This window comes from Capsicum annuum, chromosome 10 (assembly GCF_002878395.1).
Source record: "Capsicum annuum cultivar UCD-10X-F1 chromosome 10, UCD10Xv1.1, whole genome shotgun sequence".
Taxonomy (NCBI): Eukaryota; Viridiplantae; Streptophyta; class Magnoliopsida; order Solanales; family Solanaceae; genus Capsicum; species Capsicum annuum.
In genome coordinates, this window is record NC_061120.1 from 112,222,177 (window position 1) to 112,243,762 (window position 21,586).

Here is a 21,586-nt window from a genome sequence, read left to right on the forward strand (position 1 = left end):
GTTTTGTGGGATTAAATTAGTAGGCTTGAGGTGCTGAAATAGTACATGCTAATGGATTATGATAAGAAAAACCGTTAGGACATGATCGATTATTGTGGTTATGAAGTTCTAGTGCACTAGTGTTTTGTGATGTTTATTTATAGTTTCCAAGTGAAAATTTTATGTAAGATTGGGTTGTAAATCATGCATATCACTAGATATTAAGTTTGAATAGTTGATGTTCATGGAGGAGGATGTGAAGATTTCTTGGTTAATGAATACTAGTTGTATAGAAATGATCTAATAGGCTTGAATGGTGCATGCAATAGATTAAGTTTATTTGATTCGTAGTGATGTATGATATTGTATGTGTGATGTAGAAGTATGCTTAGGGTGACATAAAGTTGTGGCATTCTTTCTAAGGCTATTACATATTGTGTGTGGCTAGTAGTACCGTTGAGTTACTAGATGGGGAAAGACTAGTAGATGTTATATGGGTTCTAAATAGTTAGGTTAAAGAATTTTGATTGATAATGTTGAGCCTTTTATATGGTCTTGATTCTCATAATAATGAGGCATAAGTTGGGAGTCGCGATATTAGTACGCTATGTCGAAAGTGGTTTGGTTCATCAAAGGCTTCGTGATATCCATGTTAAGTGTTAGAATCTAAGTTTGAGTTTTGAAGGTTGAACCGATAGAAATAAGTGTGCAAACTAATGTATCCCAGAAGGTAGTCATTCGGGTTAAGTTCTATGATATGCATGCATTGTCATTTTTTTGTCAGACCCTATTGTGCAGTAAGTGTAGTTCAATTAGAATCTGGTAAAGGATCTCCCAAACTCTAGATGATGACGTGAAGATGAGGGGGAGATGATAGAACGAATGACCAAGTAAGGCTCTCAAATTCTAGTAGTGATGCAGTATGATTTAGAACATCAGAAAGTAAGGGTGGATCTCAACCCATTCCTACCTCAGTATTTTTTTTAGTTATCCAGATTCTTACTCATGCCTTACGATTTAGTTTTGTGATCATAGTTCATGATTCCGGTATATGATAGAGAGTCAAGTACTCTTCCAGTTCCAAGATAATGAGTTCCAGTTCATTCAAGTACTCAGAATCACATTCCTTATGTTATGAACTCTAGTTGAGGTCATGCAACTCTTGACTCATGTACTCACTTTTTATAGTGTGCTCAGTCCCATATAAAGATCTTTTCATGCTTGAGAGTCTTATGTTTTAACCTTTTAGTGACCCTTCCTATGCAATGATAGTGGTGATGATGTAAATGCTCTTGTTGATGGAAGATCATAGTATGGTTGTTTAGATAAGGCCATAAGTATGAAGTAAGATTTGGGACCAAGTCTTTGATACATATGATGGTTAGTGGAGAAGTTGGTGTGTGTATGTTTTTAGGATAGCGTATGGTAGTTATATTGATAATATTTTAGAAACTATGTGAAGTATGTATTTATGGGTGATTGCCTTGGAGTTAACATGTGTTATAAATTAGGCTTGAATGACATTTTAGGATTGTAGTGGAAGGTCGCAATATGCATTAGCGACTTCATATTAAGAGTTCACTGTAGTCATTGAATGGTGAGGCATGTTATACTTAGGATCTGATCTTTAAAGGAGATATAGAAGATTGCATCATATGGTTTAGAATAATAGCATGGTCTGGTATGTTGTATTTTTTGTGACTTAGAGTTAGGCTTGATCACGGCGAAGGGATTAAGTTATTTTCGACATTAGTAGAAAGATTTGTCAATGCTCAGATGAGAATTTTAAGCTGAGTTGAATGAATATGATATTTATAGGGAATAGTATAGTTAAGGAATATTCGGGATGTGCGTTAAGCCTGAAAGTAAGAAGCTATATTGCCAAAGGTCTGAAAATTCTATCCTAATTTAGGAGTTATATGTCTATATTTCAGACTGCAGAGTAGTGTCAATGTTGTGATTTCCTCAGTTGGATGTCTTGTGTAATCCATACCCAAGATTCATGGCTCCCTATTACCGCTAGAATTTCTTTAGAGAATTATGCTGAAGAGATACTCCAGTTAAGTATGAGGCTGTAGTATAATTTAGTCTGTATGGCTAATAAGTTAGTTTAGCAGTCAGATTCGCATGACTTGTTTTCTTATCTTTGCACTTATTCATGCTACTCAAAATCTCAAGCATGCTACTATTCCAAGATAGAGTATACCAGTAGTTACGAGTATAGCCCAGTTCATGCATCACGCATTAAATTCAGATTCCAGATATTTAGTTATCATTCAATTCATATGTGCCCTGTGCATCGCCTCAATTTTTCGAGTATCTTAGTGAATTGAGCATTCAAGAGGGACATAGGGTCCCAAGGGGGAGATACCCCATTCAGCTGTATGCATAGATTTTTATTACAAGCTTCGCACCATTTATCATTGCGTATTCAGTCATACGTCATATGTCAGTTCAGTCAGATATGCATGCATTAGAAATGCATGTTCAATAGAAAAGTTCAGCTTATCAGTGTATTCAGTTCTGCGTTCATAAGAACAATTAAGTAACAAATCCATGCATCAGATATGTATGATTCATTATGAGAATTCAGCCTATGAGTCGCTTCAGTTGTGTAATCCATGCCTCGGATATGTATGTCCGGCATAAGCATTTAAAACATCAGTAGTTCCAATCTTATAGTCATGTTTCCGATCAGTGTATTCTTTCTTAGGGAACATATCATGTCTGCGTTATCCCATACCCTTAAGACTTTGAAATTCTATCCATCATTCGGGGACGAATAATCCAAGGGGGAGATAATGTAATGCCCCGCATTTCGGGCTACAATATAGACCATGATTCTGATGCGTTGATAATCCCGAAGCCATAAATCCTATGACAATATGGCATGTTAATTATTTGTGTAGTATGTGAATACATTCAAGCTTGAATTTAGACCATAAAGGTCCTTCAACTCAAGGACGAGTTGAAACTATTTCGATTGATTAAGTTTTAGTGGACGTTGTAATTTGTGTCAGCTTCCATCAATCATAACTCTCTGTATATGTCGAATTAGAGAGACTACTATGTGTCAAATGATAGGTCTTCGAGTTAGCTTTCCAACAATACTAATTTTGCTGAAATCCGGCACCCGGGCAAGAAGTTATGGCCTTTCAAAGTAGTATGCATCGCCTAACCAATCGCACATGGCCCCTGGAAAATATAGGCGATAGCATAGGCAGCGCCTATGTAAATATAGGTGATAGCATAGGTGGCACCTATGTAAACATAGGTGGATAGCATAGGCGACGCCTATGTAAAGGTTTCAAGTGACTTAAACTCTGTTTTTGGGGCAAAATGGTCCTTTTTCCACCCTTATTTAGCCATAAACACAAAATTCAGTTCCCAAAGACCCCAAAATACACCTTCATTCATCAAAATTGTTCAAGAACTCTCTCTAGAGTTTCAAAATAGAAACCCAAGTAGTTTAAGATTCAACCATGGATTTCCAAAACAAATTGAAGATTTGGAATGTACGCAACATAGGCTTCACGAAGCACCTATCATATTCGCATATAGAGGTACGTGGGGTTATCTAAAAAATATCATGGGTTTAGTTTTATGAACATGCATGCTTTTAAATGGGGGTTTTCAATAAAATGCTAATAGCTTGCTTTTAATATGATTTCTAAGTCATTTTTTGAATGTCATGGAAATTGTTTGCCTATATACTTCAATGGTTGAAATCATGCATATGTGATTTGAGATTTTCCATGAAAGTTTGATAAATATGAATGATAAATTGCTTTCAAATTCCCATGATAATGTTTTGATACCACATATTATTGTGACTAATAAAAGAGAGCATGAATTTGAAATGATTATTGTTCACTACTTGTAAATGATGAAGCATCTTGATCTTTACATGATTATGCACATGTTGATGTGATATTGATGACTGCAAGTTGGGTATGATGATACCCTACAGAATATGATACGTGATTAAAACAGATGAAATTTGAATGCATTGATTTTTCATGAGATAGGTGGATACTCGAAGAAGGCATTTGAGTGTAAGGGCTCATCGCTGGAAACTATGTTTGCCGATATGGGGATTTAGTACCCTGCTTTATGATCTTGCGTACCTGACTTTATGTTATTCCCAAATTGGGATTATGGTCAGGAGCCCTACTTTGTGATCTTGTGCACTACCATTGGGTCGAGACACCCTGCTGTGTGATGTTGTGTGTCTTCCCCTCACTTATACTCTAATCTCGGTGCAACCGAGATTTTACAGTTGGTGTGAATATGATATGTAGGGTATTCCACCTAGCTCAGTTGCATTACATTGTTGTTGAAACCAATTACATTACGCCCATGTGTTTTCAAATGATTTTATATGAAACTGCTTTATAATGGCTCTCAATAATATTTTGTAAAAATATTATGTTTTGTTTTGATATCTTTGCATACCAGTACTTTTGTATTGAACCCCTTCCCTCCCAGGTTCGGAGGCACAGTCTAGGGGTTCAGAAAATCAGTAGATTTCCTCAGACAGATTCGCAGAGTCACTTGATGAGCCTTCTATATTTCGAAAGGCCCGATATCTGGTAGTTTCATTTATCACTTATTAGTTTTGGGTTTACTGGGGGCCTTGTCTCAGTTTTCAAATAGATATTTATTTCAGTCATGTAGTAGAGATTTCGCAGACGTTATAGAGATGTTGATTGAGATTGTAGGACATTATTCCCCATTATTATTTTCATATGATTCTTGTCCATGTTTCCGTTATATAGTGTATCTTCTGCATTTATTTTCATAGAAGTCTTGTGCATGATTACCAAATAGATAAGGGGTGTTTTAGGCCTTGATGGTTCGGAATACTCATCACGGCCAGGGCCCCGGTTCGGGTCGTGACAGTAGGATTTCCAAAAAAATGCTGAGCTTCTAAATCCTCTTCTCTTTATGCCTCTCTCTGAAATGCAGATCTCCTTCACCAATTTCAGCTTCCTTCGACTGATGCTCTGGTAATCAATGTTGTGCCTCCAGTGCCATGGCTTCCTTATGTTAGTAGTTTGCAAAAGTAAGTAACACACCCTCTCCTCTATTCTTCTCTTAGTACTTCCAGATGACTGAACTGTTGCTGTTTCTCTTGCTTTAGTTGTGTTCTTCTGTGGATGGAAAGTTGAAATGCTTTTTGTATGGTAATGAGGGATCTAGTCAGCTGAGAAGTGCTATTATAACTAAGTGAGCTAACCCTCTTCTCTCTTTCTCTGATTTTTCGGATCTGGTATTATTGATTGTAATTCTTTCACTTATTTGTGCTTCACACATATCATAAGGATGAAGATATTGGCGTGCTTGGACCTACGAGTATTCGGTTAACAGCCTCATTTCCAGGTTTATCAAGCTAAAATTCACCCATATACCCTCCCATGATGATGAGAGTCCTTTTTGTTGGTTGGAGTAGCTTAGACTAATTAGTACATGCACTCTTTTTGTTGGGTCCATGGATTGTAAATATGTTGTATATGAACTATTCACCTTTAGCTTCCCCTGCCCCTTTATCCTTTTGATGGTGTAATTCGTAAGTATGGGCACCACCATTTATTATTGTTGATGATGCTTTTTCCTCTTTTCTCTAGCTAATGAAAGCTTATAATAGTGGATGCTCCTATATCTATTGCTAAGTTAGTAAAATAGTCAGCTAGTTGGTTACCCTCTCTAAAAATCTGATGATATTTCACTTGCTTGCCTTGAGTTGCTTTATCTTTCTGACTATATTATCTATGTTCTATAGGCATTGCCACTCTTCTATTAGTACCTTCTTCATGATGAGTGAATCCATCTGGATGATCACTTTGTTGTATTGTGTGTATTTGCAATGTGTAGATGCCTGTAGAATAGCATTTTCCTCTGCCTGCATACTGGTGTGGTTCTCCTTTATCATATTGGACATCTCCATTCTCATCTCTCAGGCAAAAGGCATATGAACTTCCTCATTTTTCCCCTCTGACTGCTCCATTTGTGTTGTACTTCACCGAACCCTCTATAGGCGTCTCTTATATAACTTTAGTAACCTTTATCTTAACTTTCAGCTTATGAATATCCCTTATAATATCTGGCCATTCATTGGGAAACTCGACTGCTAGTTTTCTTACCTTCGAAAGCATCCTCAAATTCCTTGTTATATTATAGATAATCCTCAGCCATATGGTGTCCTTGTTGTCATGCTTCTTCTTATTTCTTCTCATCTATAGTTCCCATAGAATGATGCTTGGTAAGGCATAAAAATATGGTTGTTCTCTCTATTTCACCTCAGCATTCCACAATCTAAAAATTGTTCCTCTTAGAGTCGAGTCTTGAATAGTTATACCTGCAAAAGAAGAAAAGTAGGATCAAGTCCTATTAGCATAAAAAGATCTTCTAAAGACATGGGCTAATGTCTCCACTGCAGGATTTTCACAACACCAATATTTGAAGGGTCTCTCCATCCCCACCTTCTTACATTATCATCCACTGGTATTCTGGTTTTCCACAACCTTCACATAAAAAAGCATATTTTAAAAGGCAAACCCTTAATCCAAATACTTTTATATGTTGTATTTTCATGCTCTTTATTTCTGATGTACTTCCAAACTGACTTTACTGTGAAAATTCCTTTTGAGTCAATGCTCCATATGGGGAGGTACCTATCTTCGTCTGTTGGAGATTTTACTTTATATAGAATATACTCAGCAATCTCTTCTGCAAAAATATGTTTGATTACCAACTCATTCCATGTGCCTTCCTTTACTAGTTCCTTTACTTACTGATACTCTCTTTCTTCATTACAAGTTTCCTCCACCATAGATTATAAATCACCTAGAACCATCCAGTTATCTAGCTAGATATTAGAATTCCCTTTCCTTGGTTCCCATGCAATCAAGTGTTCCACCAAGTCTCTAGCACATAACATCTTTTTCCACACTTGTGAACCTCCTACTCTTTTTTTCCACATGACCAATTTTGGATGCTCCTTTTTATAATATGTATTGTACGTAGTTTTGAATCTCTACCATAGTTTACAAAAGAGATCCATGGAGATATCTGTTGTCCTTCTAAATCCCAACCCTCCTTCCTCCTGTGGTAAGCTCACTGTCTGCCAGTTTACCCGATGTCTCTCTTTTTTCCCTATTTTACTACTCTAAAAGAATTGAGCTAACACTCTTTAAATGGAACTCATCACATTAAGTGGTGGGTTCATCACTGATAAAAAGTGAATAGGGATGCTTTATAGGACATGCTTAATTAGAACTGTCTTTCCCCCATATGACAAAAGCTTTCCTTTCCAGGTTTGCAGCTTGCTAGCTATTTTATTCATCAACTGCTGATAGTAGTCTTTTCTTTCTCATGTAAAAAAAATGGGGCATCCAAGATAAGTGAAAGGGAATTCTTTCCTTAATATGCCAGTAACTACCTCTGCCATTACTCCAACTCTATTTGAAACACTTTTGTGCAAGTAAATTGCACTTTTTTCTTTGTTTATCTTCTGTCCTGACACCTCTTCATACCTATCCAGTGCTTCAATCACCATCTGTAATGTTTTTACCTCAGCTTTACATAAGATGATCATATCATCAGCAAAAGCTAGATAATTTAATTTATGACTTTCTCTTGGCATGCCGAACAGTTTAAACTCTCTTTTCTGCATCACAACCTTTAAATTCATTGATAACACTTCTGCTGCTATTATAAACAAGGTAGGTGATAGAGGATCACTTTGTTTCAATCCTCTTGAGGATTTGAAGGAACCCTTAGGCTGACAATTAAGTAGTGTTGAGTACCAGTTATTCTCCAAGAGTCTGTACACCATGTATATTATAACTTCAGAAAAATCTAAATACCTCAACACTTTTGTTAGAAAAAGCCACTCCACCCTGTCATAAGCTTTCATCAAATCTTGCTTGATTAACATGTTTGGAGGTTTACCTCTTTTTCTTATTTCTGAAATAATTTCCTGCATCACCAAAACGTTTTCAGCAATGCTCCTCCCTTGGACAAATCTTGCCTGCTCTAGTGATATCGACTAAGGAAGTAGACCCTTAATTCTCTAAGGAATAATTCTTGAAAAGATTTTATTCACAAAATTACTAAATAATATAGGCCTCATATCATAAAAGATGTTTACTACCAACTTTTTTGGTAATAATACCAAATTAATATGGGTAATAAACCTGGGTGATTGAAATCAACAAAAGAATGTCGTAACCATCCTCTAAATGTCATTCTTAATGATCTCCCATGCATCTTGATACAATACTCCTGTCATTCCATCAAGACCTCCTGTATTGTTCCTATTCAATCCCATTATAGCTTCTTTGATTTAATCTTCAGTTGGAACTCTCATTATTTCTTCATTCTGCTCATCATTTACTAGTTTAGGAAGTTCTTCTGAAAGAGAGAAGCCATCTGCATCCTACTGCTTTATGAGCTGCCTCTGAAAAAAATTATAGCTGACTCAGCTATGAATTGTGTATATTCCATCCAATCCCCTTCATCATTCTGAATTCTTCTAATCATAAGTCTGTTTTTTCTTTCTTTAACAATTGTATGGAAGAACTTGGTATTCCTCTCCCCATCTTTAAACCATTCAAATCCTGACTTTTGCCTCCAAAAATCTTCTTCCCTTTTAAGTTGCATATTTATCTCAGCATGTGCCTTGAACAGGTTTTCTCTATTTTCTCCAGAAGGATTCTCTTCAAATTGCTTTTCCCTTACTTTGATAATATCTTCCGGTGTTGCAATTTCCTGGAATGTATTATCAAATTTCTCTTTACTCCATTTTATGAGAGCTGATTTTGTGTTCTTCAATTTCTGATGAAACATTATAAATGGATTTTCCTCTATCTCTGTGTTCTAATTTTTATTTATCGCCTCTATACAAGATTTTTCCTTCAGCCATAAATTAAGAAATCTAAAAGCTTTAACTATGTGGTTATCTGAACCATCCCTAGCTAGATGTTCCACTTCCATCATCTAAAATACATCTGCAGTCTGTCATTACACAGAATTCTATCCAGCCTTTTAATAATACAATCCTCATTATTTCTGCCATTCCACCATGTGTATTTGCTCCCCTTAAATTGAATTTCTTCCATATTACAAAAACTAATACACTGATTAAAATCTTATGTTTCATTAAGTGTAACAGGTAAGCCACCTAATTTTTCCTCATTATTTCTTATCACATTAAAATCTCCTCCTATCAATCATGGATGTTGATGTGATTCTGCCAATAACATCATTCTTTTACTTGGAGTGCATTTTACATGGACTAATGTAACTAAGAAAGAAACATCTGCGTGATGATTTTCCAATTTCAATGTTAATTGTTGTTCATCATCCTTAATGATGCTATACTCCACATTTTCATCCATAAAGGCCCATATCTTACCTGTTGAATTCACCACAACATGTTTCATACCTAATCTCCTTTATAGTCTTCAATGTGTTGACTTTCTTGAAATGGTTCCATAAGCCCAATGAAACAAAATGGATATCTCCTTTGTACGGTAATTAATCTTGTAAAAGTTTTTTGTGTATTAACAGACCTGATGTTCCATATCAATGCATTTATCTTGACTTTGTTTTAGGGTGTGACTCCTTTTCTGCATTGTGGCTGAACTAGTACTTTTGTTCTTTTTCTTTTTTTCTTTTTCTTTCTTTGCTTTCAATGACTCTATTTGCTTTGGTGACAAATCAGCTGCTTTGGCAACTTGCTTGATATTATTATAACATCCTGAATCTGGTACCCAAAATACTACATGGTGCTCATGACCTTAAAGGATAATGTGGAAACGTGAACTGAAAGGCCATAAGGTTCAAAACTGTAACAAAAGATCTAATAAATCGTAACATATGGATGGGTTATGGAGTACCCAAAACAAAACTGAAATAAGCTATCTGAACATATTGTAGTCTGAAAAGCCTCTAAATATGACTGTCAGAATAAGAAGTTGATGGGACATGTCCCCAACTAACTCCAACTAATAAATTAATTAATGAGATATTAAAATAATAATCGTGTCCTCGAAAGATGAGGACTCACTTCTAACTCTGACTGCTGAGACTGGAATCTACTGATTCTCTAGAGCTCGTGTCTCTAAACCTATGGTGTAAGACACTATAGTGCAAATGTGCCAGTACTTTGAATGTACTGGTATGCATGGGAGGTAAGCGAATGCATGGGGTTCATATGCATGAACAATACTGACTAGCTGACTAATATGAGCGTGAGAATACATGCATACATACATAGTAACTATAACTAAAATTGCAATAACATGAGTTTACTGATAACTAACATGACTAATGAATGAGTTATGATAACTGATATAACTAATAACATGAGTGACTGTATCTGACCGTCCTAAATCTAATGGAACTATCTGAGTTCCGTACTGAATCTGAGTTGACTATGTCTGACAGTCCTGATTTTTGTAAAACTATCTGAGTTCTATTACTGAGACTGATTGGTTGTATCTGACAGTCCTGGTTCTATAATATAAAATTATAGGAAGTAGTTATCTAACCCACATGCCCCAAATGATGCATTATAGCTGAATCAGGATCCAATCTGTACCCTGATTGGAAGGGTGTCAATACTACGCCACTGGTAAGGACAACATATGAGTGACCCTCAACTAGCAGGTTACTCTAACGAGAACGGTGGGAACCCTCAACTAGCAGGTTAAGCCACTTCATCTACCCTCAACTAGCAGTTAAGATGTCTCAACCTACGCTGGCTACGTAGTTCTGGAATGGAAGTATTGCTCCTAAAAATCACACCCTCTACTGGCAGGTGAGTTCCCATCCTTGGGTTCACTCAATGCTAATTTCTACTCCCATCTGAATAGACACTGAAAATGGGTTACTAAATTGAACTGGACTGAGTTAACTGAGTTTCGTTGACTGATAAAATATTATTGAGATTACTGAGTTTTCCTAAGTCATGAGACTGACTGAATTCTACTGAACATGGCTTGACTGAGAGTATCTTGAAAGCATGACATTGGCTCTAGGCATACAGCTAAATTGTTGGGTACAAGTACTCCCAGGACTTGATGGAAGGAAATTGACCAATCCTGACTTTCTTGAATACATGACCAACATCAACAATCCATAATATAATAAGTTGGGGATTTCACAAAGTACATGGTTATCATACTATCTAACATGGACGGAAATGCTTATAATCATATCATAATCTTATGTTCTAATATCATGGGCATTCCAACAACATAAAAATTTTACAATAATAGTATGGAAACCATATAAACATAAGAGGATGACAAGTATGTCACATTTAGTTTATGTTTTGGGCTATAAGGCATGATTTCTACTCTTCCAAGCATTTTATCAAACACCTTGCATGCAAAATTTAGGGCATAGGTAAAATCATCAGATTACACATCATAAGCAACTAAATTTATGGATTTTATCTTGCAAGTTAACATAATATCATAAAAAAAACACAAAGATTCCAACTTTGAAATCAATCAACGTCAACAACATGATTACAAATAACCCATAACATAAATACCATGATTTATAGATAAAACAAGGTTCTTGAGCTTCATTGATGAAATAAATCCATGAATGAACACTGTGCATACCTTGTTTTGTAAATACACGAAGATTGACTGAGGAAATTCTTGATTTTGAATCTTCTATGAAAAGTCCTAGGTTGTTCTTGAGAGGTTTTTGAGAGAAGAGAGTATAATTTAGGTTCCCAATAGCTGAATCTCATGTTAAAGGGCTTAAATAGGGGTGGAAAATTGACCCTTATAACCCTGGATGAGTCTTTTAATTTCAGTAAAAATTTCCTGAATTGGACCTCTGGTGCGACGCGGTGCTATCGCGTTGTGTCACTGGAATTTGACAACTGAGAAATTGAGAGATGGCACGACGCGGAGCCATCACGTTGCCACTTCCTTTTTGACCTAAAAGTTTGGCGCGATGCGGGGGAAATTGCGCTGACACACTGGAAAAGGACAATTGTCATTTTAGCTTGTGGCGTGGCGCGCCACTGACCAATATGGCGCTATTTTATGATGGAAACTTGAAATAGTCATAACTTCTTACTCGGTTATTGGATTAAGAGAATCTTATATCGATGGAAATCTTGTTGAATTTCCTAGATGACAAAAAGTAAAAATCTTAAACATACCACATGTACAAAGGAGGATTCATCTTTCAAAGAAAGCTTCTAACATTTTTTGGAGACGAGTTCAAGCTAGGAAAGAGTACGGGGTATTATAATTATCTTCCAAGTCTGTCTCATCTAGTTCCTCCTTATACTTATTATAGATTTCCAGTAAATTCTCAGTTTGGATTGTTAGGGGTAAAACCCCTTCTATCACCATTAATTTCTTTGTTGTTTCATCCTGCTGCTGTATCTGCAAATCTCTTGCTTTCTCTTGAGTACCTTCTTTGTATTGACTGTGAGCCTTATGATCTTGTATTTTTTGATGTGTATCCTGGTCATTTTGCACCATCTTCTTCTGATTGACCTCCATCTTGTTTGTGTTTTTGCACGAGTCATGTTATATTGGTGCATCATCAGCTCCTTTTGAAGATTGTTGTGCTTCTGTAGTTCTGCCAAATTTGTTATTTACCTATTCCTTTGTGCTTACTTTCTCAACATCTATTTCTTTGACATTGTCAACATTCTCTGCCTCTCCTTTATTAACTTTACCTACATCTTTAACTTCTGGTGCATCAAAAGGATTAGATACCTCCACTTTCTTTTTATTCTCCATATCCACCTCTCCTGAATATATGCCCATACTTATATCTTTTGTATTTGTTTCTCCTTGTTAGCCATTGTTGGGTATTTGTGTTCTCTTTTTTTGCATTATTTTTTTTCTGTTGTTGCTACCTTTGTTTATTTTGATATCAGTCATCATTCTTGGTTGTTGCTTCCCTATTTTCTTCTTTTTTCTTGTCATATAATTCTGAATGAATGTTTAAATAGCTATTTTCATTATGCCCTTGCAAAAAATAATCTTTACAGTACTTTGGCATGTAATTATACTGAATTTGTATCCACTTGGATTTGATTTCTCCAGTAGTATCATTTTCCTCATTGATTCTAATCTGTTGAGGTAACTTTGCAACTAAATCTACCTTTACCTTAAATCTTGCACAGCTGGGTCTGATTTGATTTTTGGTGGCCATGTCTACTGTCAAAGGCTTACCTACTGCTGAAGTAATAGAGAAGATGAAATCTCTAGCAAAGAAGATGGCATCTCTAGCAAAGAAGTTTAGTGGTAAGTTTGGCATGGATATCCAAGCTACTCCAATTGTTGTTTCTATATTAGGCTCAAACCATGGATCCCACTTCAATGTCCTCATTTGTCAATACATATCCGTCGATTTAATATAGTATGCTGCTATAGATAATAATTGTAGGTAGTCTTTCAGTACTTCCAAACTTATTAGAATATGCCTTGCATCCAATACTCCTATTGTACAATGACCTTTAATCCCACATAAGCTGGTATAGTTTTTCTCAATACATCAATATGGTGCTTGCCATAAGAGAATTTTTCCATAATGGCGTATTGAAGTTTCTCCTGCATTATTAGATTACGTATTTCTAATGACTTCCATGTTATCGTAGGCTCCCCATGCATCATTACCATGGGTTTAGGTAGAACCCTAATACTATTATTATCAACTAATTTAGGTTTCAACAGATCTGCAAATTTTGTACTACAACTCCCCTCTTGGGTCTCATTATTACTCTCCTCTCTATTCCGTTTATCACTTTCATTCAGTGGGATATTCCCACCGGTCATATTGCCCCGCGATATTGGTTAGGGTTTTAGGTGTAGTTTCCGGCGATATTGGTGTAATAATAATGTACCATCTATTCCTTATTTTTCGATTGCCTACCTTAGATATCTTAGACTCTCCGTCAGAGAGTACGCTCTGCAGTGCGTGATCAAAATAAGTTGAGGGTTCATTACAGATACCGAACACCAGATGAAAAATTCTTAAAAAAAAAAAACTTTACTCCTAGTGGGCATGTATGTTATTTTCCCAAAAATTAATAGAAATATAAGTTTAAATCTTTTAAGTGATTTGTGTAATTCTACAAAAATAAAATTACGTATATGGATGAGATGACATTAACTTATCAAAAATTTTATAGACAGCTTTCTTTTTAATTCTTCCATATTTTGTTAAGGTATTCTATATATTTTATATTTTTAGTTTGTACAATTACTTTCTTGGTTTGTACAATTACTTTCTTAAGAGTGGTGCTACTAGCTATTTTTCTTGTGGTGTAAGGAAATAGTGGAGAACTTAAGAGATTAATAAAAAGATTTATCAGTTTATGAATAAATTATTTTTGTTGGATCTAGAGGTTCAAAATTTTCTACGAAGAATAAGAAAAGTCACCCATTTGTTCGGCTAATAGAACATGCACAATCATTTGTTTAGACTACTACTATACTTTTTGTTACTATGTTTTAAGTTGGTCTAAATTGACAAACAAATAAAACATATCAAGATGGATCCTTTCCCCGGAATAATCTTACACTGCAATATTTTTATCTATTAATAGGTTACATTGGTCATGATGCTCCTTTTAATATAGATATCAAAAAAAATTATTCATGATAAAAGAATCTTTCAATTTCCACAGCTGGCTAATTGTGTTTGTTTAGATAATAAATACAAATACAAAAACTTGTAGTTCTCATGTCGAACCACATCAATATTTTGATACAAATTTAATTTTATAAAAATGACAAATATTTAATTGAGAGGGGAAAAGAGTAGTATACAGACAACACAATGGACAAATTTCAAATCAATTTCTTTAGACCTGCGCTTTACTTTCAACCTTACCATGACCTCGATTGGAACAAATGAAATTTTATATTTATATTTAAAAAAGAAAAGAAAAGAAAAAAAGAATTGCTCAGTTAATCAACCATGTTGTTCTTTCTTTGTACAAGTAAAATGTATGAAATACATAAAGAAAACTTGTAAGCCAGTCTACAAAAATTAAAATTAAAATTTTTTCTTGTTATATTTTTTGTTTGATTGTGTAGGTGTTTGTGATTGTTGTTTGAACAATATAACAATTGGAACAATTAGGAGTGGAAGAGAACTAAAGGGAAAGGCAGAATGTGGTTGTGGTGAACAATTGTGATTGTCCCATGCAATAGATGGTCTTGTCTTGCAATGGTTTTCAGATAACAAAACCAGTGGATCCAACAATTTTCAAGCCTACAGGAGACAACAAATGTAGTATCAGCAATGGTGGTTCCATACCAATTTTCTTATGCTTAGGATCCTCCTTTTTTTCTTAGGCCAACTTCTGTTACAGCTTCCTGCTGAAACTAAAATTTAACATTTGTCAATTTGCTTCTGATTTTTCATTTAATACACAAATCACTGTGTGATGTAGAAGCAGATTTATCAGTTATTTCAGTTTTAAGAAGAGGTTGCATTGCTTTAAATATAACATTCATAAACAAGTCAAAATATATTTTAACATACTGTTCCCCGTGTTTTAAATTAATTGACATGTTTTGATTTGGTAGGAAGATTAATAAAATAAATTAGATTTTTGAATCTTGTGATCTTAAATTAAAGATATGTCAAATATATTAAAATGTCTTTAAATTTTGTGATCTTAAACATGTCGTATAAAAATTTAAAATTAAAAATTATTTAAAAAGACTAAAGAGAAAAGTATACCAAATAAATTAAAATACGGAGAATGAAAAGATCCTAATTTGCCCTCCTTTTACTCTTTGGTCCCCAAATGCCCTACACCGTAAATTTTTTGGTTGAATCTCAATTATACTTAATGTTTGTTTTTAGATTAAAAATATCCCTTCTTCCGGCTATCGAAATCCTAATTACTCCTTACGGTTAAAATAGTCCATCTTTTTAACAAAATAATGAGATGACGTACATAAAGCCTTAACTATATAGGCGGTAGTGATTTATTAACTTTATTAGTTCACGTAAATATTAAACTCAACCAATGGATTTCTAAGAATCCATTATTATCAATGGATGAAGAATTCAAGTAGAACCTAGATCTAAAATCAGTCGAATAAATAAGAATCGTTGTCTTTTGAGTCCATTCAAATGCAAAACATGAAGCAACGAAGAACTGATACGAACAAACAGTTTTTAGTTATTTTGGGCTAACCCAAATGAGTGTTTTATTTATGATTGGGACACATTAACTAATGTCACATGTTTAATGCAAGTGAATTTGTTTTCGGTTATTTTGGGATAACCCGAACGAGTGTTTTATTTACTAAAAATTACACAAATACATAATTTATATTTTCAATATTACAAAAAATCCCTCCCTAAACATATTACAAAAATCCCAACATACACAGAATGTTATGTATATGCCTGCTATGTTAGGTATACTAGGGAGAGAGAGTAAAACAACTAAAAAAGTGAAAGAGAGTGTAATTACTTCCAAAAGGATTGATATTTATGTTATTTATACATTTATGATTGGACCACATTAACTAATGTCACGTGTTTAATGCAAGTGAATTTTTTAAAGTAAAAATTTATATGTATTTTTTACATTGTTTATTGCAAATTATAATTATACTTTTGTATAATTATTTAATTATGAAATTAATTGTAAGTTGTAGAAATTTAGTTAAAATATAGTAATAATTTATCTTTCAATTAAAAAATCGTGTAAAGTATATATATTTACCTCTCTCCTAAATAGTTGTGCAAATTCATTCTTTCTCATCTTAATAATTGTTTAGGAGTAAATTATGGTTAAAAAAGAATATTCTTCGTTTATACTCCTGCTTCATCTAGAATTGGTTGCATCTTCTTCCGGCAGAAAGCAAAATTAACATAGTGAATCAGCACTAATATCAATTGTAGCTGCTACTGATTACTTTTCTTACTACAACGAAAAATTATTTGACATCAAACAATTATCAATTAGTTTATTTTCAATATGTATGGTGATAATTTTTTATTCAATATCCATTGCATACAACTAAAAAGGTTATGTAACATACAATCTCATTTTTCTTATTAATTGTCATATTCATAAAACTACAACAACAACAACAAACTCAGTGAATTCCCACCAAGTGGAGTATGGGGAGGGTAAAATGTACGCAGTCCATACAGTTACTTCTGAAAAAGTAGAGAGGCTGTTTTCGATAAACCCCCGGCTCAAGATCAAGAATAGTTAACACGATCATAGTAATACCTGAAGCAGAATGGATGGCATAACCGAGATAAGAAATGAGAAATAATACAAATAGAGCTAAGAGATCCATGAAAATAAGAGCAATACGAAAGTAAAAAATAATAAATAAGAAACTATAAAAGGCCACTCCTTCGTAGTAGCATACACTAACGGCTCCTACTAGTGAGCACAGTCATAAACATACTAAGCCGGCTACACTAGACCTCCCTAACTAATAGCTATAACCCACACACACATTAACCTTCTACCCTAATCTGCGACCTCCACACTTTCTTATCTAGAGTCATGTCCTCAGAAAGCTGTAATGGCCTCATATCTTGCCTAATTACTTCTCTCCAGTATTTCTTCGGCCTATCTCTCCTTCTCCTGAAACCATCCAAAGCTAGTCTCTCACACCTACGAACTGGGGAATCCACTCCCCTCTTCATCACATGCCCAAACTATCTCAGTCTTCCTTCCCGCATTTTGTCCTCCACCGAAGCCACTCCCACCTTCACCCGGATAATCTCATTCCTAACTTTATTTTCTCTAGTAAATCCACATATCCAACACAACATTCTCATTTCCGCTACCTTTAATTTTTGGATGTGGGAGTTCTTGACTGGTCAACACTCCGCACCATACAACATGGCTGGACGAACTGCCACTCTGTAGAACTTGCCTTTAAGATTTAAAGGCACCTTCTTATCACATAGCTCTCCCGAGGCGAGCATCCACTTATCGAACCTGTTTTAATATATTTAGAGACATCCTCATCAATCTTACCATTCCTTTGAATCATAGACCCAAGATACATAAAACTATCCCTCTTATAAATATTCTGGAAATCCAACCTCACTGCTACTCTGTCCTCCTACTTCGAGTCACTAAACTTACATTCCAAATACTCCGTCTTGGACCTACTCAACTTAAACCCCTTAGATTCGAGGTTTTGCCTCCAAACCTCTAATTTTTTATTCATACCCCTTCCTTCTCCCCCTCTCTCACTGTGTCTCATCAATTAGCACTACATCATCGGCAAATAACATACACCAAGGCACCCCATCTTGAATACTCTGTGTCAACACGTCTATCACCAGCGTAAACAAAAATGGGCTGAGAGTCGATCCCTGGTATAACCCTGTCTCTACCGAGAAATGATCAAAGTCTCCTCCCGCCGTCCTCACCTGAGTCCTTCCTTCCTTGTACATGTCCTTAATCACTCTGATGTACGCCATCGGGACCCTTCTCACCTCCAAGCATTTCCAAAGAACCTCCCTCGGGACTTTCTCATAAGTCTTCTCCAGGTCGATGAACACCATGTGTAAATCCCTCTTCCTTTCTCTATACTTCTCCACCAATCTTCTCGCTAGGTGGATTGCCTCTGTTGTCGAACGACCAGGCATAAATTCAAATCGATTCTCTAAAATGGACAAGACCCTCTTCAATCTCCACTCAACCACCCTCTCCCAAATCTTCACAGTGTGACTCAATATCGTAATACTATTATAGTTGTTGCAACTCTGAATGTCACTCTTATTTTTTTACAACGAAATCATTGTACTCCATCCCCAAGCCTCAGGCATTTTTGTAAACTTGAAAATACCGTTAAACAAATTAGTCAACTAGCTCAAACCAGCTCCACCAGTAAACTTCCAAAAATACATTAGAATTTCGTCAGGACCTGTCGCCCTTCCCCTCCGCATCCTATGAATAGTCTCTCTGACCTCCTCAATCTTAAAATGTCTACAGTAACCGAAATCCCAATTATCCTACGAGTGCTCCAGCTCCTCTAGCTCAATGCTTCTGTCCCCCTCCTCTTTCAATAAACCATGAAAATAATCCTGCCATCTCTTCTTAATGTGGACATCCTCCACCAAAACTCTCCTATCCTCCCCCTTAATTCACTTTACTATATCGAGGTCACGACTCTTTCGCTCTCTAGTTTTAGCCAACCTATACAATCTTTTTTCCCTGCCTTTCTCCTCTAACCCCATATACATGCTCTCAAATTATGCTGTCTTAGCTGACGTAACTGCTAACTTGGCCTCCTTCCTTGCTACTTTTACACCTCTCTATTCACCCGCTTCTCTTCTTCATCCTTACTCTCAATAAACTTAACATACACTCTCTTCTTACTCTCCATTTTCTTTTTAACTTTTTCATTCCACCACCAGTCCCCCTTATGCCGTCCTGCCTGACCCCCAGAAACACCCAACACTTATCTTACAGTCTCTGTGATGCAACTGGAAGCCCTATCCTACATAAAATCCACGTCACCCCTGCACTCCCATACCCTCCTTTTCGCCACCTTCTTTCTTATCTCCAGTGTACTAACTGGTATCTAACCTCCCTACTTAATCCTAGGTCAGCCCTCCCGACCCTTCTTTTCTTGATTATCAAGTCCATCACTAGAAGCCTGTGCTGGGTCGAAAGATGCTCACTCGGGATGACTTTACAGCCCTTCTAAAAGGCCCTATCCCCTTTCTTAAGCAGCAAAAAGTAAATCTGAGTCTTGGTTATCACGCTTCGAAAGGTAATCAAGTGATCCTCTTTTTTCGAAAAACTCGAGTTCACAAACACCAGTCCAAAAGCCCTCGCAAACTCCAACAGAGCAGCTCCTTCCCCATTTCTATCATCGAAACTAAAGCCTCCATAAACATCATCATACCCTCCCGGTAAAACCCCAATGTGATCATTAAAGTCCCCTGCTATGACAATCTTATCTGAGCTAGGCACGCTTCTCACCACCTCATCCAAAGCCTCCCAAAAACTTGCTTTCACCTCCTCATCCAAGACCGCCTGTTGTGCATAAATACTACACACATGTAAAATAAACCCCCAACGACCAGCTTAATAGTCATTAGCCTATCACTGACCCTCCTAACCTCCACCACCTGTCATCTAAGATCTTCATCCACTAAGATGCCCACTCCATTCTACCGCTTCTCACTCCCTGAGTAGTACAGCTTGAACCCATCCACATCCCTAGCCTTAGATCCTACCCACTTAGTCTCCTGAACACATTCATAAAACTAATTTCATACAAATATGACATATACAAAAACTTCATCAATATCAATTTTATTAACAATTTCATACATTGAAAACTCAAAAAAATATTATTTAAATATGAAATGATTAAATAAACTGGCTTTAACGAAATTTATTAAACTTATTCATGAATTTCATATTATGTGTCATTTTCATACACTAAAAATAGTTATAAGAATACATCATTTGCATGTAGAATCTTATATATCAAATTCAGAATTGAGACCCCAAAAATTAAAAATTATTTAAAATATTATTTTCTTATATATAAACTGATTTGAACATAATCGTTTAAAATAATACACGAATACTAGATTTTATACAATTTTCATAGATTAAAACTAAATTATTAACATATACTATTTATTGGCACTAATTTTCGTATGATAAGTCTACCATCAATATTATTACAAATTCAAAATTTATGAATTAAAAATTAAAGATATTATACTATAATTTGCAATTATAGAAAGATTGAGTAAGAAGAAACAGTGGATATGAAAGGAGAATATTTGTTTTCCTTTATAAAAATTGAATATAAATATAATTAAAGAAATAGAAAAAAAATATGCTCGTTAATAGTTTTTATAATTTTAGCCAACGTATTAACTAACTCCTATGAAATGAAAGTTTTTTTTAACAAAAATATAAAATCATTTGTTCCTTAATTTTTTTATTTTAAATCTTCTATTAAATTTTTTTTAAAAATTGCTATTAGTTGCAATTTAAGAAGTAATGCTATGACTTGCAATATATAATATGTGGACAAATATTTTAATTTTTTTCTTTTTAAAAACTATACTATCCAACACAAAATATTATACCTATGTAGCCATATTTTTAGTTTACAATATTATACAAGGGTATACACTCATGGTACACAATATATTGACCCTTTATAACAGCGTATAATAGTATATCAATGGAACATACACACTTTTATATTGTTATACAAAATTATGCAATCTTATATTTAAAAATAAAATCTTTCTCACATGAACTTCAACTATGAAACCTCTATATGAAATGATCAAATTTTCATCAAATAACTTCAAATTTTACCATCTCTAAATTTTACCAATTTCAAAATGACACACCCAACAAACAAACGACAATTACCAATTTGTTAAAAAACTGAATAAAGTCCAAAACCTAATTGTGAGTTTACAAGCTCTTAAAAATCTCAATCATTGTTGGGATTAAGTGTTTGCTCTATTTTTGAAGCTCCATTCTTCATTTTGATGTGCAGTAGCTTCAATTTTTATACTTGATTTTTTAAATTAATGGAGAAGTGTTTGATTTGAGACATTTTGA

At 35.0% G+C, this 21,586-nt stretch overlaps 2 protein-coding genes across 2 annotated transcripts; both read right to left on the reverse strand.

Moving 5' to 3' along the window:
• Positions 1–7,351: 7,351 nt before the first annotated feature.
• On the reverse strand, positions 7,352–12,791 carry LOC124887771. The gene is made up of 3 exons (XM_047397693.1): positions 12,639–12,791; positions 8,548–8,817; positions 7,352–7,960 (listed from the first exon to the last, which is right to left on the reverse strand). The coding sequence occupies exons 1-3, from the start codon at positions 12,789–12,791 to the stop codon at positions 7,352–7,354; spliced, it is 1,032 nt and encodes a 343-aa protein (XP_047253649.1).
• A 6,492-nt stretch (positions 12,792–19,283) lies between these two features.
• Positions 19,284–20,156, reverse strand: LOC124887772. Its single transcript, XM_047397694.1, has 3 exons — positions 20,152–20,156; positions 19,802–20,036; positions 19,284–19,415 (listed from the first exon to the last, which is right to left on the reverse strand). The coding sequence occupies exons 1-3, from the start codon at positions 20,154–20,156 to the stop codon at positions 19,284–19,286; spliced, it is 372 nt and encodes a 123-aa protein (XP_047253650.1).
• Between the last annotated feature and the right edge of the window lie 1,430 nt (positions 20,157–21,586).